Consider the following 23,997-nt stretch of genomic DNA (forward strand, 5'->3'; position numbering starts at 1 on the left):
ACAAACACAGCTACTTCCTACAACTTATTTTTATTAACTTACCACTAACAACTAAGTGAGCTGCAAAGTACTATGTTTTTTTTTTTACATCTGGAACATTTGGGATTCAAAGGTCCCACAAATTTACAGTAACTTTAATATGCGCAGATGATTACATAAAAGAAATAAAAATCCTTGTTTTGATCATTTTATACATTTATTTCTTAATCATTGAAATAAATCATGTGGTTCTGTCATCAGTACCTATTACTAAAAGTAAAAAAAAATGTAATACCTACTGTCTGATATATTTTTAAATTTTATGACTAATTGAGTTCATTTTTACATAATAGCAATAATAATTATAATATTATGTTCCACTTTGTGACACTAAATTGTCCAGTCGGGGCAGATTTTAACTTTCATAATGTTGTCTTCAAGAGGCAGAAGCTTTCAGCGCAGCATTGCATTAAAACACTAATCAATAATCTAGTTACATTTGAAACCTGCATTTAAAAGATAAAATTTGACATTTTTATTGTTGATGTCAAAAGCAAAATCCTTCCTTTTTATGACAAAAGCTCTTTAGATGAAAAGTCTTCAGTATGTCCACAGATACTTGTTAATATGTTTCCTGTCTAGATTGAAGTAAGCCATTGCATATGTAAAAAAAAAAAAAAAAAAAGGGAACAAAATGTTCTGCCTGAACAATTATCCGTGCCTGTAGAGGGCACTATTGAGCAGACTTGAATTTCTCTGCGTTTTTTTTTTATTTTTATTTTTTTTTATCTTCAATCTATCTATTTTATGATGGATAAAAAGCAGTCTAGCAGAAAAAAATCATATGTATAAACATCTGGAAAATCTCCTCTCTTTATGTTTGTAAAATATCTCACACTATGCTCCCTTCTATAAAATATGAGTATAAGATAAAGCAGCAGTTTGAAAGCAATAACCTTCTCAGGCTACTCTGTCACTTTGAAGCTTGTGTTTTGACTTGATTTCCGCTGGCTTACAGTGTGAGTGAGTAGCTGTGTACATCCCCAAGTATGCTACAGCTACATATCCTAGCTGACACATGGCTTCCCTTAGGGGGGGGTTCCTTGACGGGGTCACATGCCGCATATGAGTAACAGACTGAGGCTGGAAATTATGCGAGTAGACCATCTCCTCTCTCCCACTCCTTTTTTGCACGCGTACACAATGTTTGTGCTTTGCCTTATCCAGCAACTCTGTGGCACTTTAGAGCTTTAAAGGTTTGGAGAGAGCAGCACCTAGAATGATCCACGCCATCTGCTTTTTTTAAAAAAAACCCCGGATGCAACAATAAACAGAGAGGGAGAAATTCCTGTTGCACTAACACAGCAAAAACACACAGTGCCTCACAAAAGAATTCATGGTGAAGCTATTTGCTCTCATTAGATTGACAGTTTATGAAACAACATCAAACCTGCCAAGACATCTAAATTGCTTAGACTTATTTATTTTATTGAAGAATGAGCATTTAGAAATTGAACCACTTTACTTACATGCAAATACTAATAAGTGTAAATAAGACACACTGCTAACTGGTACGTTCGAAAAGTAGCCGAAACTCAAAAATTGCAGCTACAAATCGTAAGAATTTGTAGCCTCAAGCAATGGCTGCTTGGGGGTCGCCATATGGGAATCCGAACAACTCAGAGTATGTTAATGGTGTGTTCCATTTGAGGTCAAAGATAACAAATTCCAGCTCTCCAGTTGGAAAGAAATCACCCAGAATGCTCCTCAAAGTCGGACTTCCCACTCGGAAAGCCTGAAAGTCAATTTTGAGATCCAACATGGCCGCTCCTAGCATCAACAATAGCAAGCTGTGGTGGAAACACATTTATTTTATAACACACACTTGTACTGCGACTATAATCAATGTTACCTGTAGCGAATGTTACCTGTATAGAAGAGCCAATTAAAAGTGGTGTTTGCGTGAGGAAGTACGTCTTAATATAAAGTTTGTAAGAGGTGCTACGAACAATGGTGACTTGGGTGTCGCCATATTGGAATCCCAACTACTCTCACTCCTCCCAGAATGCTAACAGTGCATTCTGTTTGTAGTGAGGACTTGGAAATGAGCTGGAATGCCCCCGAAATCGGACTTCCCACTCAAAAAGTCAAAGAAATCTCAATCAACAATTCTGAGATCAAATATGGCCGCTCCCAGGTTCAACAGTGGTAAGCTGTGATGGAAACATGTTCATTTTACAAGAGTACAAGTGCATTTAGAATGAATGTTACCCGTAGCTCTGGCAACAATAAGCTAAACAAAAGTGTTTGCTTATGGAAAACCATCTTAAGGTTAAAACGATCTTCGTAAGAGGTGCTACAAACAGTGGCTACTTGGGCGTCGCCATATTGGAATCCCGACTTTTCCCTGTCTGCTAGCTGGAATGATGGTTAACTCGGGTGTGACGTCATTCCCAGCTCCAACTTCTGAGATAAATGGAACCAGCGTAACACTTCTTATGCCATGTTTTAACACACCATTACCATGTTTTACTCCACAATTAAACATGGTAATGGCAGCATTATGCTGTTTTTTTTTTTCAATGGGAACCATAAAGAAGGTCAAAGTTGATGAACATGGAAGGAGCAAAATGTAAATTTATATTTATACAGATTTTTAAGTGTATATGTCATTTCCTTGTCAAATAAAATAAGGAGATATATAAAGGTTGGAAGTCTGAATATTTTAAAGAGGTCTGAATACTTTTGGAAGGTACCTTCTGGGGAAATTTTCTTCTGTTTTCCTCTAGCAGCCTGGAGGCTTTTTGTTTTATCCCACATATCAATTTAGCAGCTGCTAAATACCAATTTGTATGATCAGAATTCCACCTCTACAACTTCAACATGTGGTTACATGTTCTAGGACAGCAATTTGTGGTTAGAGTGCCAATATTTGTCAGTCCTGATGAAAGATTTAAACCCAGTGTTGTGGCATACAGAGAGGGGATCCCTGTAGCTTCCCTTCCATGCGCCCCCTATTGGTGATATCCGGAAAATTGAAATCCCGGTTTCATCGACCTCGTTGAACTTCCAGAAAACTGCTTTAAAAAAATCAACTGCTCGCTCGCTGTAAAAATCCTTTTATCAAATAAAATGTCAGGTGTTTCTGTTTTCATATTCTTCATTCGTTCGACTGTGAGGAGTAAAAAAAAAGGAAGAAAAAAGAGGAGTGGGTGGATGGGGGCACAGTCATTTAAAAAAGGGAGAAAAAAAAACTGAACAGAGCGCATGCGCCTGATTTGAAGAGAATACGCCATATTGAATTCCCGTAGGAATCACGGCATTCTTGCAGCTACGAGGGCCAGTTTATTAGTGGTCCGAAATTGATCTCATGTTTTTATTTCGCTTCGTTCTGTGACACCGAATAGCTCAGCGAGTCTCGTCGGAACCGGTACAGATTCACAACGGACTCGCTAACGACAGGTTACTTGTCGGGGGAGTGGAGGGTGGGGGGTGGGGGTTTAACAGGCAGAGGAGTTGAATGGATCCGAGGGTAGCTTGGATTCAGCCGGAGCAGAAAGGACCTGCGAACGCCGTATGGATGCAAATCTGGGAGACCTCTCAGGGAGTACGGACGCTCTCCGCTCACACTCGGAACCACAGCCGGTGTGTGAGTTATGCGGCTTTGATGGCTTTGAATAATGTGGCGGCCGCGGCGGCATCGTGCAAGAGCGCCTGCAGCCCGAGCAACGGGAACGTTACGGGCAGCCTGAGCAACGGCAGCAGCCATCACAGCATCATGAACTGCAGCGGAGGCGGCGCGGCCATCTCCACGCAAGGGACACCGGCGACCAACGGGACCGCGCAGAGCTCCCTCCCGGTGGCGAACGAGCCGGGCCGGGCCAAAATCCCGAGCCCGAAGACGGGCTCCGTCTCCTCGTCGTCCTCGCAGGAGTCGGGGACGGAGAACCCCGTTTCCAGCAGCTCGCTTCTCGAGAGGACTTTGGGTGGAAGCGTGGGGGGCGACGTCAACAAGAACGTCTGCGGCGCGGGTCTGCTCCCCGGCTTGAGCGACGGCGCGGAAAACAACGCGAACCTGTACCATCAGCGACATCCGCGCAGCCCGGAGGAGCGTCCGGCTTTTAACTCGCAGCAGATCTGCGCGAAGCAGCACCAGGTCCACCACTCTGCCGTTAATCACACACACAATCTCCACCCGGGACGGAGGAAAAGTGACAACAAGGCGAGCACCTATGGGATGAATTACCTGCTTTCGAACTGCACTAATGGGAATCATGTGAACAATTGGACGCCGTGGAAGAAGAGGAAATACAGCTCAGGAGTGCTTGGGTGAGTTGCGTTAAGGATTTAAAATAGAGTAACGTCCGTCTTTCTGTCGTTGCTTTCAAGTGTCCGCCATTCAAGTTTTTTTTATTTTTTTATTTAAAAACTTAGGTTTTAGTGAATAGTAGTTTTCGAAGTATGGTATTGCACTTTGAAAGTACTCCACTGAGTAGAAATGTTCGTTTAATGCTTTTCTTTTCTTTTTTTTTCTTCCTGCTCTCTTCCCGTTGGCTGGCTGGCTGGCTGGCTGGCCCTTCCGTTGAATTGTCCACTTGTAGTGTCCTACGTATAGCTCACTTTGTAGTTTAAAAAAAAAAAGAATTTATTGCTACTAAAGTTGAGCTGGAAAGTTTGTGATATTATCAGTAAATGTCAATAGAAGCATTTTCGAGACTTGTGTTGTCGCATATAAACCATAGATGCCGCCTTCAGTATGTCCCACATTTCGAAATGCAGCTCAAGGCGCGATAGAGCGAGTGAACTAGGAAACAATTGGTGGACAGGAACCGGAAGTGTCCCGATTTGTTTACTGGGATGCTTGAAAGGATTAAGTGTTGTATTTGAATGTACAATTATGAATATCTATTTTTAGATTCTCTATGGATACTTCAATAAGATATGAAAAGATTCTCAAACATGCCAGAAGTAATAACTTGTATTGGTTGATGATTTTTTAAAGTCTCGCGATAAGTTTTAAAGTCTGTGCATAAATATAATTTTATTTTAAGGAATAATAAAAAAATAAGACAAGATAGCCATCACTGTGGAATACTTAAAGTTGTGCTATTCATTTAATATCTTTGTTTTTTAAATCTTTTTTTTCCCCTTCCCATTGGCAGATTAGCTTGCCCTCTGCTGTTGTATAGCTACAATTGTCCTCCTGTGTCCTACCCAGTGGACCAAGTAAATTTACTATGTAGTGCATGTGATATGTAAGGTTTGAAAAATTATTGGCAGTTTGTGTATTTAAGGTCTTTTTGAAGCCTTATGTCAAAACAATAAATATTTCTCAAGTTAAATGTTGAAATACAGAGGTATCTATTCCCTGCAATAGATAGCAAGGAAACGTATAGCACCCTTCAAAGACCACAGTGCAGTGTTTTGGTGTCTGACTTTTTAAATCAAGAATATATAAATAAAATGTACATTTATAACCATTGTAAAAGATTTAAAAAAATTATATTTAGAATTGAGGGCAGGGGGGGGGGATCATATTACAGTTTTCACTGCAAACTATGAGCAGACATTTTTAACTGATACAAGCAGGCGGGATTACCTTTTTATTAGGGCTGTATGGCAAATAAAAATGTATAGCAAGTAAAGGATGCAGTCAAATTAGAAGTAATAGTAATATTTCCTTATAAGTAGCTAATTCTTCAGAGGCATTCTGTCAAAAACTGCAACTGATTAGCTTGTTTTCTGCTGTTATATTGCTAAAAGGAAGCAGTAGCAGTGTTCCAATTGTTTGCTCGCTTCCTGTGCAATGCACTATGTATATAATGTTTAACTGTATTTCTCCTCCTAGGGGTGAAGAAAACTTGCGCTTTGAAACATTTAAACCTGTTCTACCAAGGCTAGCCAATGATTATGTCCCAAAGCAGACTGCATTTATTATATTTTGAACACAGTTGTGGAAACATGAGGGTTGCTGCTTGTTATTTTTATGACGTTCAAGTGTGAATGAAAAGATATGCATAATTTAAATTAGAAAAAATTGGCTTTCCGTTTGTCTTAAATAAATGATTTGGAGGCGTATGGTTTGATAGTCGGAGGTGCTACGCATCTTGACGCATTCATTTTTCTAAAAAGTTTAAAAGTTGCTAATAAAAATTGCCTGACAAATAACACATCATGTAGGGCTGGGATTCAACAAAAACTAGTGGTACATTTGTTACAGATGAAATTAATTACAGCCTCTGACAAAGAGGATCTCTGATTTTTTTCTTTTTTAAACTAGTAGCTGCTCCGAGAAGGGTTTGGTAGTACGAGGACAGACAACAAGGTGGAGGTTTTATCCCTGGAAGCTGTAGCTGTTTTTTTGCTGTCCCTGCTGCCATAACAGCGTGAGAAACCCGCGTGACCAAATGCTGCTCCTTTCTGCAGTCTCATCCTGTATGCTGTGACACGCTCGCCTGGTAGAAAGCTGGATGTCGTTAAAGAGAGCGGTGCTCCCGACTGTAAGCAGCTTGAGCGAGACGTACAGTAACGCAGCAACGTTTGGACCTAAAATATGCAGAGACCTGTTTCACGTACTCCCTTTTAGTTATAGTTATAAACACAACACTGAGTGCTACACGCTGTGACGTTATTGTATGAGCGAAAACAATTCCAGCAGCGTATGGTTTCTACGATTTCTGGGCGTATGACGACCCTGGGTTTTGTTCTTCCTCAGACTCCACGAAGAGGTGATGGACTTTTACAACTTCATGTCCCCGCGACCTGAAGAGGCAGCTATGAGGAAGGAGGTGGTGAAGCGAATAGAGATGATCATCAAGGAGCTGTGGCCTACTGCGGATGTAAGATCCATGAGTTCACCAGCACCTCCTCTGAAGCTCAAATCTGTCCGAGTCGGGTCCGTTTTGAAAAGTGCTGTTAACCCTCTCAATTCTTTGTTTTGTGCAACATGGAATTGTAAGGGTTGTGTTTCTATATTTTCCTTCAGCGACTTGGAAAGGGGCCAGACTTTAGAAAGGGATTATATGGCAGTAGCCCAGGGCCTCAATGGCCCAAATTTTGGGGTGGCCCAAATAATTTTTTTTATAATGATTGCATCTTTTGCATTGTTTTCTATATAAAACTAATAGGCCGATAACCGATCAATTTTCTTAATACTTTGAAATTTTAAATTTAATTTGAATTTTAAAACCTTAGACTTAGACTTAGACTTGTACTTTATTGATCCTTTGGGAAGACTCCCTCAGGAAATTGAAGTTACCAGCAGCCTCAACAAACCTCAACAAAACTCAAAACATTTATGGATTTTCAATTTTAAACGTCTTTTATTTTTCTGTTCTATTTTTTTAATAAGTGAACAATATTGTTTTGAAATTGTACATGGTGTAAAGAAGCATTTAAATTGAGTTGTGTTAGGAATGCAGGACTGGTACAATTAATCAAATTAATCCTGGTTAATCGATTGAAATAATCGTCAATTAACATTGTAATGATAATATGCGATAATTATGGAACGTTGACCTTTACCCTTAGCTCTGAAATGTCCTGAAGGCTGCCAATATTTCCTAATCCAGCATGTTCCCCAGCTGATTGAAAGCTCAGGAAGATCAAACGGAGAAAGTTTGCTCAGTCTTCCCGGTATCTGCTGAAAGTCCTGCTCTCAAAGACGTGTCTCAACATGTCTAAAAATAATACCGTTTCCTTTGGAATAGCTTTTTACATCTGCGATTCTTTTGACCAGCTTGATCCACACCGTCTGCTCTGACTTTGACTCTTTTTACTGAGTTAAAATCTTTTCCACCGAAGAGAACCCGTTGATGCTTAGCTTTGCTGCGTTCACTGATCAGAAAAATATCTGATATTTGAGTTTCTAACCAGCCAACGACCTGGACAAGTAACCAGACAGGATCTCGGTACGTCTCTGCAGCATACGCTATCGTTCAGATCAAATTATCGACGATATGTCAATAAGAAACCACTTTGAGTGAAAGCTTTGAATTTGCCTACAAAGTAAATGTAAAGTCAACAATGTGGACAATGTAAAGTCCTTTCTGTTTTTAATAAACCCAAATGACAACTGGACAAGAACCTGAAGCTGAGTAGACTTCGAACTCAATAAGCACAGAATTGTCATATGAAGTCAATACATCTAAAAACGTCTTAATTCCTGTTCATAAAGTAATTTTCTGAAAGAAGAGTACTTATTTTAACTAGAAAAATTGCTGTTCCTAGCGAAGCAGTCGTGAGAATGCATATTTGCAGAATGATTGCTGCAGAAATGCAAGAAAAAGCAGAAAAAAGCATAAGAATCTGAAATATTTGAAAAAGTTGAAAACTAAAACGTAGCATAACGTAGAAATAGCATAAATTTGCAGAAGCATAAATTAGTACAAAACCAGAAATAGTTGAAAAAAATAAAAAAATATATAACATAGCAAAAGAAATAGCTTAAAGTATCAAAAGAAGCAGAAAATTTTGATATATGAATTGTTAAAATTTCTGAAAGTTTGCAGAAGACCTTAGTAGAGCGTAAAAGCAGAAGGCATATACAGAAAGGTAGACGAGCAGAATGCTGACACACAGATAGAAACCGAGCACAAGCGAGAAATGCATTGAAGGAATAGGAGAAGTTGTGACATGTCTTTACTCCAGAAGAGTTTGACAGAAAACAGTAAGACCTGTAGCAATAATAGTAATAGTTCCTTGAAGTAGACATGCGTGGCTACGTTTTAATGCGTACATTATTCCTGTACAGCTAAATATGTATGAACAGCATCATTTTGTTTGTCAGAAAGCATGAAACGTTCAAAAATTCAGTTAGTAACTGACGACAGTTAGAGAATCCCACCATAGCATTACATTGTAAACTTGAAAACAATCAAAAATCTGCATGAAACTTTAAATCGCAAGTGTGGAAAAACCGTAAGAGATATCAAAAAGCCGAGACATTCGAATATAGTTTAACGTCTTGTGATTTGTTTAAAAGTTGAATGGAGTTTTTAGGTTGAAGTAGGCAGAAGTAGCAAGCTGTGAAAAAGCAGAGGATTTCAGCAGAATTCTGTGGAATTTTGTAGAATTTCAATGTATTTCAATGGGGCAAAAAATGTGCACAAAAGCACAAATATTTCAAAAAGTACAATAGTGAATTTTAGCAAAAGTCATGGCAGAAATCTCCAGACAAAGCAGAACGTTTTGATATATGAATTGGCACAATTAGTTGAAGGTAGTAGAAGTAGTTGAATGTAGTAAAACGTACAGAGCATTATATAATAATAATAATAATAATAAATATTCTCTTACATATTCTCACTGAATAGGACTGGTGGTATTATCATGTCTTATCTGCCTCAAATTCAACAGTGTAGAATCAAATTTCTGTTTTTGTTCCAGTTGTCAAAAATCTGTTCTATTGCTTCGGATTTTAAGTAAAAGAAAAATCTGAAGTATTAAATAATTTCAAGAATTTAAATAAATGGTTTAAGGAAATAACCTAATTTCCTAGAATTAATTTGTAATCAAATTACATTTGATAACCTTCGTTCAGAATATGTATCTGAACATTTTATTCAGAATGTCTGCGTATCCTTAAACAAAAATCTTAAATTCACGTATTTAAAAAGTTATTTTAAAAAAGTAACGTTTTAATTTCATTTAAATAATGCACGTCAGCTTTAAAACGTTAATCACAGGTCTTTTGTTTTGACAAGACTTTTTTAGTCTCATATTTACATGTATGTAGTTTTTTGTTGTTGTTTATTTCTCGTTGGACTTTTCTGTCAGGCAAACGTTTGAGACTACTCAGACATCTTAATTGCGTCTTGAGGGTTCCGGTAACAAGCAGCTAATATATGCCTGCTAGTTACCGGTAGCCAGCTAACAACTTGCTAGCTCTTTGCGTCTATCATGGGTGATGACTCGACGAATGACAGCGACGCGCAAACGTCACCACCACTTGGGGTGAAACCCAACACACTGGAGGCGATAGCGGCAAAAGTCTTCAAAATTTCTTTTTTACATTTTTTGTCTCGTCCCAAGCGCACATGTATAGGAGGGCAAAATCTCACATGCCTGAATATTATTGGTCGCTTTTCTGGAAAAGAGCAAGCGATTTAATCATCGTGCCAGGTCCATAGGAATTGGACCAGCCATCTCTGATATAAATTTTTGTTCAAGATGAAAACGTCTTTAAAAAGTCGTATATTCAACTTGCTGAATCCTGCAGGTGCCCTGTTATAATACAACCTTGTAACATTTCCCCTTTAAAGTGCTAATTACTAATATGTAGAAGCAGAGGGGTCACGCAGTGCGGTAAGACTGATGTCATTTCCCAGCTCGTTACTTAACGGCGTAAAGTACGAGCGGCGGTGATTCATTCATTTCCCACTTCCACTGTGAGCCACATTGTTAGATAAATGGACTCAAGTCCCCGCATTTGTTCCAGCTTCCTTTTTTTTTTTTTTTTTACATCCCAGCCTGTTATTTGAGGCCTGTGCCGCTGCCTTGTCGCATTTAACAGAAGGAAAGGGAAAGAACTTCATTCTGCTTCCTTTCAAGAGCTTTCACTTCGACTCCCCTCCATAAAGCCCCAGCCTTTTGTTTCCAAACCTTTTGTGTGCTTCAATTGGCTGCTGTATACTCACCTTGGCAAGGGTTTACGTCTCCTGAGAGGAACCCAGAAATGCCTTTGTTGATGGCAGTTTGCAAACATTCAACTGAATAAATGCACCACGACTTCAAAATATGTCATCTAGAAAGATGTGGATATCTTCAGCAGTACTTCAGTAACGTCTCTTGAATCATTTTCACCAGGTTCAGATATTTGGCAGCTTCAGCACAGGGCTATACCTTCCAACAAGGTAAGGTCCTGCAGAGACAGACTGTCACTTTAAATCCTGCTGTACTGCTATCATTTAATGCTTGCCGTTATTTTATTTTTTCCCTTTTACCCACAGCGACATTGACCTGGTGGTGTTAGGGAAGTGGGAGCGCCCTCCGCTGCAAGAGCTAGAGCAAGCTCTTCGGAAACGCAACGTGGCCGAACCTTTCTCCATTAAAGTGCTGGACAAGGCTACAGTAAGTAAAGTGTGGCTTAGATCTTCTTTTAAGTTTTACTCCAGCTCGTTTACATTATTACATTTCCTTTTAAAGATCCTCGTGAACATGTAATTGCTGATATAGCGGTAAAGAATGTCGTTAAATTAACAAAAATGACTATTGGAGACTAAAGACTCTTCCCGTCTGTGATCGGTTGTCCATTTTTTTCAGTTTAGGAGAACTTGTTCCTATTTTCTCCCACATGTTTGACAATGATAGAGCAATAATTGGACTCATTTTCAGGGAATGCTCATAGTGACCAGGACTTCCTGGGGTCAGAACCTGTGAACCTTGTCAAGGACTCTGCACATCTTCTCTAAAGGCTACGATTTCTCCCTCAGGCTGTGAAACGACTGTTTCATCTGTATTACTGCACATACAGTACTTTACCATTCACTCCCTCACAGATTTGTTCTGGGGTACTTTTCTGTCACCCCAATATTTCTAATCAACAAGCAAGTTAAAATATCAGACAAAAATAGACTGAATAAAAATAAAAAGCAGTTTTAATCATGGTAACTATCTATTCTTAGGGGATGCGGGGAAGCTGTCCTGATTGAATAAAGAGAGTGGTGGGCTCTGCTAGCTAAAAAGTTAGCTGGACTAAAGCGCTAACTTCAATTCAAATTATATCTGCGCTTAGGACTACAACCCTTGAGCACAAATTTAATTTTGACATCATTTACATATTCTAGAATGCTCTTAGATATGGTATTTTGTGTTTTATATTTTGTTATTTTATTCTTGTTTGAAATAAAGTCATTAGTGGGGAGAGAACGTAAGGAGAGGAAACTGAACTGCTACATAAACATTCTTCACGTGCTTCAAAATAAGACCATGACTATAAAAGTTTAATGACTTGAAGATAACTAAAGCTTTATTCAACCTTTACGAAGCAGTAAAAGTTTTGTAAATTTATCCAAAAAAAGTGACTTTAGGGAGGCTAAGTGTGCTAAACGTTTTGAAAGTTAGCTAAAGCGCTAAATGAAAAATTAACTCGATTAGCGCATTAGCAAACTAGAGCAGGTGTGCCGTAACAGCCTGATTTGTCAATTCATGACTGAAATAATAACAAACAACACTGCCTTAGACTGCTTATGCTAATTCTACCTACGGCTACTTACTCTAGCTAAACAGGTTAAAGAAACTCTCAGAACAGGTTAGGAAAAAGGCACTGAGCTCTTTCAGTCTTCAGAGTTACAGAGTTTTGACTTGGCCAACATGTAGGAACCCTGAGGTCAGAGATGGTTCCCCTCCGCCATTATTTCCTTCCATTGTGTTAAAGCCAGAGCCATCTTTCCGCGGCTAATCGTAATTTGTTCAACAGCTTGGGTGGAAGGGCTCATGCTAACAATACTGCAGCATTTCCGGAAGCGGGCACATTATTAATATCCTGTGGCATTTGCCCAAAACCCCGGCAAACTGTCAGAATGCTGCATTTCCCTTTAAACAGTTAATGGTTTAGTTTTTCTCTGCTCTAAAGCGCCTCAGTGTGGGACTCGGGATGTCGTCTAACACCTGTTTTTTTTTTTTTTTTTTTTTTCCTTTTCTTTCTGAAATCTCTCTTTCAGGTGCCAATCATCAAGCTGACTGACCAAGAGACTGACGTCAAGGTGGACATCAGTTTTAACATGAAAAGCGGGGTGAAGGCGGCGAGCTTCATTAAAGACTACTTAAAGGTTGTTGACGACTCGGATTCGCACATGAACGCGACACGCAAGTTCACTGCGGGTTTCTCCGGCTAAATCAGATCAATGGCCGACCCAGAATACGCACAGCTGGAGGGAGAGAGCTAGAAAAGGTCATGGAGACGTATTAAAATAGACACAAAAAGCCACTCAAGTCACATAATTATATTTCCTGCTTCAGCGTTTAAGTAGAACTTTGGAAATTCCCTCCTCGACTCGCTGAGCAGTCCGAGTCGTTCACTCCAGGCAAGCTGGCTCATCTCTGTTTAAACTTCAGAAACAAAAGCGCTAATTAGGATTGTGTTGTCAAAAACCCTTCATCTGCCTTGAGTTTTTTTTTTTTTTACCTTTTGGCTCTGAAGGAATTCCTGCTGAAGGCGGATCTTTAGCCATGTCAGTCACAGCTATTGGCTAATGAGGGGAAAGGAATGTCTGCAGCTCATGTTCCAGCAAGCTGTCAGATCCGTTCTTTCGGCCGCCGCTGGTTCGCACCTTGTTTACTCTCTCGTCGTGCGGGAATGCGTGTCGCAGCCTGAGAGGCCTCGGCCTTCAGCATCACTCAGCGTCAAGCTCAGCGAGCGCCGAGTGACGATGATGGCTCATCTTAACATGCGAGGTGTTCAGGGAAGGAGGTGAAGCACCTGGTGTCAAGAATTCATGTAATAGAAGCTTCTTGTTGGCTTCAATACCTTAGAGGAAGCATTAATTATGTCTCCATGTGGGTAGTTTAGCTTCCAAAGGAAAATAGCAAAATTGGTTTTCTGATTAACACGAAACTGATGCTACACAAATTCTCTATCTGCATTAGGCTACATTTTTACATATTATTAGTTAACAACTTTACTGTTGTCACCTTCTTAAAATAAGTCCAAGTAAGACTAAGTTATTTTTTGCCAAAAGGGATTTAGGCAAAAAAAAAAAAAGAAAAAAGGGGTCACTTTTGGCTCAACTCGGGTCTCTCCAGGTTTTTGTCTCATTGAAAGTATTGGAAAGACATAAACTTTTTAAAACCTTTGCTACCGGTTTGCTCTCTGTGCCTAATCTTAAGGGAAAAATCAAGTTTTACTTCTCTCATAATTTGCTGGCTTGTTGAATTTTAAAATGCATCTCAAATTTGTAGGCACCACCTGAGGAGGTGGGACTTGAAAAGTCTTATTGATGCAGCGTTATTTAATTTCCAGATTATTTTAGCTATGTGAAGCTTTTCTGTCTGGAATAGATGTGAAGATTTCACCTTTCATCGACATTTTTCTTTCTTTTTTTTAATTCAGTAGGAAAAACTGAATTCTTGGTTCAAATTAGGGTGCACCGATTGCAGCTTTTTGGCTGATTACCGATCTTTAAAAATCCTGACCTGCCTATTCTGATTTTGTCTGATGCAGATTTTTATTTTTATTTTTTGGTCTCAAAACTTGCTAAATATATCAACAAAGTCGATTGTCGAACTTCCAAAATAAAAAACATTGGGGCCAATTTATTAGCTGGCGAATTTATCGGTGCACTCCTACTTTAAATCTGTTGGGCAGAAAGTAACTGCACAACATTTTATCCTTTCACTAAAACCACAACAGCAACATTTCCTACTCCTGTAATAAAATAACAATTTAATTATTACTGTTCTGCTAGTATGGGATTTTTCCCTCATAGCCTGTACAAGCAGAGTGTGACTCGGTGCTTTTAATTCCTGTCCTGTTCTTCCTTCCTCTCAGTTAACCTCTAGGTTTCTCATTGTTGGACTGTTGTTGTTTTTTTTGTCGTCTCTTACAGAAGTATCCTGTGCTGCCTTACTTGATCTTTGTGCTGAAGCAGTTTCTGCTGCAGAGGGATCTGAACGAAGTCTTCACTGGGGGCATTAGCTCTTACAGCCTCATCCTTATGGTCATCAGTTTCCTACAGGTATTGTTGTATAAGCTATCAGGGCAGCCCCTGTTATTTGTACCCCTATGTTATTAGCCTTTAAGTAAATTCATGTTTTATAGAAGTAACATATGTTGAAAAATGTGGGTGGGAAATAGTTCTTTTTCCATGTAGTGTAGTATTTAAGAGACCCTTATTCTCTATGAAATCCATTAAGTCCAAGGTGGTTGGTCTGTGTTGCTCTGTGTCTGCCTCCTTTCCAAAGGAAACCTTATTAGAAATTAGGGTCACGTGATATATTGAGATCAACATATTAAGTCTTTTTTTTTTCTTTACGTATCGGTTTCAGTCTGACATGTAAAACTGGACTAATATTAATAACCGATTATTATATCCATCTCATCGCGGTTTGTGTTTCAGGAGTAGTTGCGTGGTTTCTGTTGGGTCACGTGACGGAATCAGAATCGGTCAGGGTCTTTAAAGATCCTTTCACCGAGTCTTTAAATGTACCAGTGATAGAAAAGATATGGCTAAATTGACACAGAAATGGTTCGTCGAAGCTTTCCCCACAAACCTCTGCCTCCAGATCTTAAAATAAAAAAAATGAATAGGTGAATCACCCGCGGTTAAACTCAAAACTATTTTCCCACTGAAGAAATCTTAAATTTACGATTAAGTAAAGGCTTTTTACCCATCTTCTTTTGGAGTTTCTACCTTTTATGATTAGTAGTAGTTCTTATGTCGAAGTGACATATAAAAATATTTTCTCCCTCTGCCTCAGCTCCATCCACGTATCGACGCCAGAGACCCCAACCAGAACCTGGGCGTGTTACTGATCGAATTCTTCGAGTTGTACGGCCGTCATTTCAACTACTTGAAAACAGGGATCCGCATCTCAAACGAAGGTGCGTACGTTCCCAAAGAGGAAGTGATGAAGACCATGACGAACGGATACACCCCATCCATGCTCTGCATAGAGGACCCACTGCTTCCAGGTAAGTAAGCATCTCAATCCAATTCAAACTCGACTTCTTCAAGCCACACATTTTGCTGTTTTGTTACTTAACTAAAAAATGAGAGCTCTACTCTTTCTGTAGCCTGATTTTGATGAAACACATTTGATTTATTGATATTGCTGGGTTCTAACTTATTTGCATTGCCACCGTGCCGGCCTGCTTTGTTTTTTTTTGCATCGCTCTGGTTTTCAATTTTCTTGTTACTGCAAATGCAAATAAGCTGAGGAAATGTCCGAAATGCTGCTTTCTCTAATTCGGTGTTTTCAGAGACCCTCCATGAAGAATTCTGAGAAGTGTAATATAGCAACAAAGTCACTAAATTAGCAACAGTGGAGTATCTAATGTAGACCGCGCACATGCAGATGTGACCTGGTGGGCGGGTCTGTCAGTCAGCCGTCTCCAGGGTGTCCGTGCATCCTTAAAAAGTCTTAAATTTTGCATCTAAAATTAAGGTTTAAAGTCGTCTTTTATTCATTCAAAAAGCTGAGTTGGCCTTAAATTTCTTAATCACAGATCTTAAATTTAGTCTTGGTTGGACATTTCTGTCAGACTAAAGTTTGTCACGTGCAGACACGCTAATTGCCGTCTGCTAACATACCCTTGATAGCTAGCCAGCGTTTTTGTAATTGCAATTTGTAATTGCAAATTTATCGCAAGTTGGCTGGATGAAGCTTGCGCATTTCTTTTGCAGAATAGGTCTTAAATTCCATTCATAATGGTCTTGAAGTCTTAAATTGGAGTTGGTGAAACCTGCAGAAACCCAGTCTCTCAGCTGCTAAGTTTCAGACCTTTGCGGAGGCAGATGAGATCAGAATTAAGAAAATCTGAGCGTTTTATCAGTCATAGTGCTGTGATTGGTTTTATAATTATGTTGTGCACTGCAAACCTATTTGAGGGGAAAGGGGGGGAAAAAACTGTCCAATTAATAGTAACACTGAATCTTTGGACAGTAAAATTCAGATTACAAAATCAGAGAGGAGAATGTATCTTGCCCAAATGTTTTCTTTACTCTAACTGCACATCAATAAATAATATCCCAATTTCTCTCAAGCAAAACTATGAAACGGTGTAACATTCAGTTTTGTTTTCTTCCCACGTAGGTAACGACGTGGGGAGGGGCTCCTATGGTGCCATGCACGTCAAGCAGGTGTTTGACTACGCCTACACGGTCCTCGGTCACGCCGTGACGCCGCTCGCCAAGTCCTACCCCAACAAAGACTGCGAGAGGTGAGGATTCAGCCGAGAAGTGTTTGTTTTTCACGAATCAAAGCAAGACGCTCATATCAAAATGTCTGTCTTGCTCCACAGCACGCTGGGAAGGATAATAAGATTAACCCAAGAAGTAATTGAATACAGGGAGTGGATTATTAAGAAATGGGGAGGCAAGGATTCGCCGCAGACGGACAACAGAGGTAGCAACGGGCTTCCGGAGAGCATCTTAAAGATGATGTCACCGATTTCTTCGGTTGGTGCGAATCATCGATTATGTTTTCCTGTAGCGTCTTCTCCCAAGGAGCCTGTTTCGGAGCAGGAGTCCTGTGTGCTGGGTGGTGGTTTTGTAGGTCCTGAGGATCAGCAGAGGGACTCTGCTTCACCTCACAGCGCAGACTCTCCCATGTCCATCTCCAGCCCCAAGCAGCACTCATCGGCCTCATCCGTTTCCTCGCTGTCTGGCTCTGACAACGTAAGACACACCTTTCATGATGCTGCTTTTTAAAAACCGAATTCTGAAAAGCCTTATTCAGTTCAGTGGGGATTAATGAATTATTTGATTAAAGTTAGTACCAGTCGATTAGCTTGTAATGTCCTCTTAGACCCTCTTTCAGTGTTTTAGTCTGGCCTCCATCCAGAAGAGGGTGCCGCTGTTCATCCTTAAGCGAATAAAGCAACATAGAAATCAAAATGGCAGAGGGAGTTAAGAGCGGATTAAAGAAACTTTCCAAACAGAGTTCGGTGTGTGAGGCAAAATGAACTTTATGCGGTTCTGTTTGGAAATATAAACACTCGGCAAACTCCTCACGTTTCACCTTAATGGTGCTTCATTCAGTCGAGTGCCGACTTCTCATCCAGGAATTAATGTTGTACTATGAAGGTGAGGACAAGATGTCTTTAAAAGCAGAGCATAACAGACAAAATATGCAAAAAGATTAATGAAATGAACACGATGCCAGTAAGCCAGGTTGATTTTTGAGGGCTGTCGTGGGTTAATGCGCTTGGAGCGAAGTTTTATCGTTCCTTCAAGAGCAACATCTGTAAACTGGTTCGTTATCAAACGCTGCAAAGAAGCCCCTTCCAGAAAATATTCAAGAAATATTTCTCAGCAAAGATGGGGGAATATAATTTAAAACAAATTTGTGTGCGTACAACTGTTATACAATTTTCAGTTTCTATATGTGGAGTGAATTCTTTCTGTTCATGGGAATTAGGTGTGTCAAACATTTTTTTTTATCATCTTTTATTTTTCTATTCTGCAACCTCAGAGGTTCCTGTTTTGTTGTATTGCATAAATATGTTTATGTTTAATAATCTGAGAAAACATTTTTTTCTGTTTATTCAGCTAGTATTTAATACAGCAAAAACAAAATAATGTAAGAAAATTGTCATTTAAAAAAAAAATCCTACATATTATGAAAAATTTCACCCTTTATGGAAAGACGGTTGGTCCTTTTGATCAGAGAGAAATCTCAGGTTTTTGAGAAAATGGCCGCTTATCTTTCAGTTGATGACAATCAATCAGCTTTAGACTAACTCGATAATGGAAGGTTTACATTCCGGAAACGACTTATTCTCCCTGACAGCTGTTTTTTGATTTGCCAGGACTCCGACTCAGCGTTGTCATACACCCTCCCTCCTCCGACCCTGTCGGCGTACGCGTCGTTCCCGGCGCTCGGCCTCGCCCTGCAGTCGAGCGTCCACCTGGGCACCGGAAAGCACGGCATGGGAGGACGCCATCTGCTGCTTCCTCCGGGTTCACAGGTAGGCCGCAAGCCCTCTTTCCTTCAGCTCAATACGACACATTTGAACCTCAAAAATACTATTATTAGTGGCTGAAAAAAGTCAAGACGAAAAATCTTTCAAATTGTAAACATATTTTCTTTTTAAAAATGGCTTTTTAAAATATATTTTCTATAGAAACCCAGTGTTGTCCTGTTTGCTCTCCAGGCTCACGTCTCTCTGCCCAGTGGTCTAGCAATGCACTCCATGCCTGGCAGACAGGTGTGTATGGACACCGGGCTTCCCTCCTTCTACCACATGCCCCTCCCAGCCCATGCTCATACCCCCGCCCCCTCCAGCCCCCAGCCTCCGCTCAGCCCCCACTCCAGCCACACACACAAGGTAGGCGCCGGATGCTGCAAACGCTCTCATGCACTACATCAAGGGAAACCTTGTCTCTCACTCATCTTTGCGCCTTACTCATCCTTTATTCGTCCGTCTTTTACAAGTTCCAGCCACTATTTTATTTCTTTTTCTCTCATTCGGTTCACACAAACCCGCTTCTTTCCAGCAGCAAGTAACGCTGACGCTGGAGGTGAGATATTCAGCTGTAAAACTGGATGTTTGAGCCTTATGATTTCCCATAAAACATCCAGCCTCGTGCTTCTTAAGAAGACCGCAGAGCAATTCTGCAAATTCATGCCGCCGTCTTTGCAACAGATGCTGAGCTTTACTCGGCTGGTCTGCTCGCACATTTTCCCCATTGGCTGTCCCGTTCAAGGTTAGCACAGAGTCAATATGAGCTGATACATTCCTGTTACGCCCTGCTCACACAATTCTACCAGAATTAAAGTTTTGCTCTCTTTTTTTTTTTTTCTGGATGCTACTTGCTTGTACTAGACACCTGTGGTGTCCAAATGTTTTGCGCCGCAGGACAAAATCATAAGGTTAACTTTTTTTTTGTTACACAAAATTTTATTTTATTTCTCTCTGTTTTATTAAAATATTGCATGTTTAATTTGTTGTTGAGCAAGTAAAAAGTAAAGGGCTAATTATTAGTAATGTAAAAAAGGGTTTGACAAGTTTGCCTTCATTTGAAGAGAAGGTGCATATTTTGATAACTTTTTGGGTGCGATGTTTTACATTTCTTTTGGTAACACATGTTTTTAGTCTATTCTGTGCAACATAAGTTTGCTTGTGTAATAAGTAGTTGCGTTTCCATCAACAATGTGCACAAACTTTATAAGTAGTCTGCTAATTTTGAAAAACACTTTGCTGTGTTTTTATTGGGTAAGAAAATAGATTAAAGTCACAAGGTAATAAGCTTGGTCACAGGATAAGTTATGAAAAAACATAGCGGGGACAAATGTAAACACAACCTGAGCTATATGCATATTTTGCTGCATACCTAAACATGGCTGTTTGTCGTACAGTTTTAGTCAGCTACTCCTCTAAGCAAGATAATCATATTTGTACAACCTACCTTTCTTTCTCTTCCTTTTCCCCCCCTGTTTTTTATGTATTTAAAAAACAGCTGTGCATGCAATGCTCTTGATATGAAAGTCAAATTCCTTGTTTGCGAACACAAAAACAAGCTAAATCTGATTATCAGCTTTGTGAGTTTTAAGGTAACTCTTTGTCCCTCTCTGTGTTTTTTCCTTAATTCGTCCACCAGAGTGGAACGAAGTTCAACGTGAAGGGCTTCCACAACCCGCCGCTGGTGAACGGAGCCGCCCTGGCTAACCGCGGACACACACACGCGCAGTACCACCGCAACTCGTGGGCACGGCGCAGGAAGAGGGACAGCCTGCCCGTCAGCCTCAGCAGATAGAAACCACTGCTTCTTCCCCTTTAACCTTCTCTCCCTCTTTTTTTTTTTCTTGTTTTAATTTTATTTTTTATTTTTTTGGTCTCCCCAACTTGACACCCATAAACAGGACGGACGGACGGACGGACGGACGGAGGGATCAGAGACCAGCTGTTTTCACTTTGTTTTTGCGGAGCAGCATCCCTTTAGATCCGCATCCTCCTCTTCTTCGTTTCAGTATTATGTTCCTGTCAGTGTTGTCACTTTTTTTTTTTTTTTTTTTTTTTTTTTTTGTTGTTTCCATCGGTGACGGCACCACCAGCTTCACTCGACCTCGCTCTCCAGTCCTTGCGGAAAAGCCGCTTGTGGTTTTTTGTTACACTTTTTTTCTTTTTTTTCCAGCACACTTAAGCCGTTTTTTTTTGTTTGTTTGTTTGTTTGTTTGGTGCAATAATGTTTTTTCTTTTCAAAATTAAAGCTGTTATTTAATTGTGTGTGTGTATATGTAAAGGCATTTTATATTTTTATTTTTGTAGTTGTAAAATTTTGTTTACAAAGCGTCTCCCTGGGTGATATCTGTGGAGGCTTAGAGCTTGCATCTCTGTAGGTGATAAAGTTGGGATGGACCTGACTTTAAACTTTAAACCCCGCCCCCTCCTCCTTTTCCTTTTTCTTTTTCTTCCAATGTGTTAATCTTCTTTATTTGGCATCAAGGTGGAGGTCACAGAAAGCTTTGATTGCAATATTGTCTGTTTTTCATCCTACTTCTCGTTGAGTTTCAATCTCGAAGTTTTGTCGATGTGATTGTGCATATCCTCCTTCCACTAAATCATTGGGATTAGGGATTAGGAAATGCTTCAGCTCAGTTTACTTGAATTTAAAGATCGAGAGTCTGAGTAATGGATATAAATCAGTGCAGTCCAACAATATTAAGATGCTCAGCAATTAGGTTTTCTCGTTTTTGGAACAAATGGAGGGAGAAAACAAAAAGAAAGAGGAGGTGGGAGGGGGAGACCTGATGGGAGTTAGTTCTTCCTGAACCAAGAACTCTTATATTTTGATTCCATCCAGGAATCTGGTGTATATTTAATTGCCAGGTACTTCCGCTAATTGTTTGCAATGCCTTTCTTTGTGTTTACTCAGAGTGTGTGTCCGTTTTCTGCGAACACACACACAGATACATATATATATATATATATATACACACTCAAACAAGTCTGTGGAAGGCTGAGCAGAACTGGTGTTATTACTATGCAAAAGGATTCGTCTTGATTATCGTGTCAACCGTTGTACGTTCCCATGACTACACCGCTTCGGACTGACGCTCAGGCTTGAGCCAACTCATGTGAACTCCCCCCCCCCCCTTTTTTTTTTTATTTATTATTTTTTTAATGAAGGCCCTTACGTGTACTGAAGTCTATAGTTTTCTACATATGTCATAAATACGGACTGGGGAGAGCGGTGTTTATGCCAGCGACTAAGTCTTGGGTTGGTGTAGTGTGTGACGTAGTGAAAAAAAAAAAAATATGTGTGAAAAATTGAGAATTTGTGTCTTGCCAATGCAGATTTTTAATCAGAAAAAAAAATTATTAAAATTGCAAAAAAAAAAAAAAAAAAAAAAATGCCTGACGGTTCATGAGCGGTGGTGCGCCCAGAGAGCGGCTTGCTCTCTGCCGGCTGCACTTTCAACAAAAGGGGGCGCCAAAGTGTCCGAAAAACAATTCTTGAGTTTTTACTGAGATTTTTTTTCCTTGAGCACTGTTGAAACTATTTATTTATATGTTCTTGTTTCAAAGAAAGCTCAGCAACTCTAATCTGTCAGTCAAAACTGCACCTGGCGTCCTATTTTTGTTAAATTTAACCAAAAGTTTAAAGGGAAAAAAAAAAAAATCACAATGGGGGTTTTTGTCATGCATTGAGGGTGGAAATCGAAGGTGGTTCAGATGTGTTTGGCTACAGATAACCTAGCTAGAGATAAAGTGGACGTGATTGACTAGTCCACGCTGAACCTGGAATGAAATCGGTGAAGGAAGGCGCCTTCGCTGGGTTAGAGTTGTGAGTTATCTCTGGAAGTCTGTATGGATTCAGATTCTGTGCGTCTCAGCGGTCCATGGAGACTTGCTCTTCTGCGCTTCCCTCCTCCTCACCTCAGAGGTGCTCGGTAGAACGGTTCTAACGAGTCTCGTTCAGATCTTTCCTCATCGTTCTCACTTGTTCAGATTGGTGTCTTAAGAAAAAAGGCGAGCAGGAATGAAGAGGCACGGGGCGTCGCCTGGGTCGCTGAGATTTACACGTTGATGCAATGTAATATTCCCCATACCCCCATTGGGACACAATGAGGGATTTTAAACTGGTGACCTGCAGCCCATCACTAGCCTCGTCAGTTCATGTCACCCTCCGATTGGACACTCGTCTATCAGTGACCAGAGGGAACCATTGCCAAGCTTTTCTCTCTTTTTTCTTTTTGTTGACATTTTTATGTAAATATATTTTTTTCTATTTTATTTTTTAAATAAATATTTTAAAACTGCCAGTTTCTTGTTTGTGTTTTGTATGTAAGGGGTTTACAATATTTAAAGCTGTAAAGCACATTATTTTTATTACTACTGCCCTGATGGAAGTACTTTATTAAAAACCTTTCTGCTATTTTGACATTCGATCCAACTAAACTTTTGAATGTTTGAGGTCATTTATGTTTACTAAAGCTACTTTTTTGTTCTTTTTTTTTGTACCGCAGTAGTTGGGTCAAATGTTTTGGGTAGCCATAACAACTTCCTGGGATTCAGGCCCACTCCTTTGGGCAGAACTGGGGAAATGGAGTTTGTTTTGGTTGAGACTAAGGGTGGGCAATTCAAAGGTAAAGGTTTTTTCAGGAGTGACTGTTTCAGCGGGTCCACTCTGAGGGCAGGCTTTGTAGTCCATATTGTCAGAAGTATTATTTTGATAATTTTTGAATTTTAATAGTTTTTAAACATAAGCTAGATGTTATCGCCCGTGAACGATAAATCAAAATTATATCGAGTTAAATTCCTTATCACGATAGATGACAAATGCCCGTCGTACTTCGGACACTAGGCGAGTTATTTTTTTTATCTTTTCATTTTGCGCTATTTTATAGTTAATGGAAATGTAAGTCTTCCGGTTCTTCGGCAGAATTTCAACCGGGCCAATCAGTGAACGGAAGGAGACGTCGTGAATGATGACGTCGAATTTCTGCGCTGTTTCAGAATTGTAGTCTGCCTGTAGTTTTAGCGAACGACGCAGTTTATTAGCCAGCCTTGGCCACGCCTCCAAATGTCGAATCCTCTTGTTCGGCTCAGTACTTCTCTGTTCGTAATGGAGGATGGTTGTTACAGCGCAGGCCGTCTCCGGTAAGCTTCATAGCGTTGGATTTTCGCCTTACTCGTGTGACAGGAACATGTTTAGCGATTGGGTAAAATTGAATACTTTCAACTGAGTCCACAATAGTTGGACTTAGCTTCACACAGGACACAAATTCTCAATTTCTCACACACATATATATTTTTTCCTGTATGAAGCTAAGCGTAGAACAAAAGGCTGTTTTTTACCAGGCGAAGAAAATGTAAAGCTGTCCAACATATCTCTGCCCTAATAAAAAAGAAAA

General features: G+C 39.9%; 1 protein-coding gene across 2 annotated transcripts; it reads left to right on the forward strand.

The window, feature by feature from the left end:
* Positions 1 to 781: 781 nt before the first annotated feature.
* On the forward strand, positions 782 to 22,343 carry tent4a (terminal nucleotidyltransferase 4A). Of its 2 annotated transcripts, none has more exons than XM_028036383.1 (13): positions 782 to 4,308; positions 6,695 to 6,818; positions 10,786 to 10,832; positions 10,929 to 11,049; positions 12,642 to 12,749; positions 14,526 to 14,654; positions 15,397 to 15,610; positions 16,732 to 16,858; positions 16,940 to 17,043; positions 17,131 to 17,315; positions 18,449 to 18,607; positions 18,794 to 18,967; positions 20,241 to 22,343. In XM_028036383.1, the coding sequence occupies exons 1-13, from the start codon at positions 3,500 to 3,502 to the stop codon at positions 20,394 to 20,396; spliced, it is 2,457 nt and encodes an 818-aa protein (XP_027892184.1). In that variant the 5' UTR covers positions 782 to 3,499; the 3' UTR covers positions 20,397 to 22,343. The 2 variants fall into 2 exon arrangements, with proteins under 2 accessions (XP_027892184.1, XP_027892185.1); XM_028036384.1 differs by having other exon boundaries at positions 784 to 4,308; positions 18,794 to 18,847.
* The last annotated feature ends 1,654 nt before the right edge of the window (positions 22,344 to 23,997 follow it).

The sequence above is a fragment of the Xiphophorus couchianus genome, chromosome 13 (assembly GCF_001444195.1).
Source record: "Xiphophorus couchianus chromosome 13, X_couchianus-1.0, whole genome shotgun sequence".
Taxonomy (NCBI): domain Eukaryota; kingdom Metazoa; phylum Chordata; class Actinopteri; order Cyprinodontiformes; family Poeciliidae; genus Xiphophorus; species Xiphophorus couchianus.

Bases quoted from the DNA above. Each gene is read 5' to 3' on its own strand.
- tent4a (XM_028036383.1), top strand. From the start codon at position 3,500: ATGGATCCGAGGGTAGCTTGGATTCAGCCGGAGCAGAAAGGACCTGCG. The intron at 10,833-10,928 runs GTAAGGTCCTGC...TTTTACCCACAG, and splicing joins GGGCTATACCTTCCAACAAG to CGACATTGACCTGGTGGTGT. The intron at 17,316-18,448 runs GTAAGACACACC...TTGATTTGCCAG, and splicing joins CGCTGTCTGGCTCTGACAAC to GACTCCGACTCAGCGTTGTC.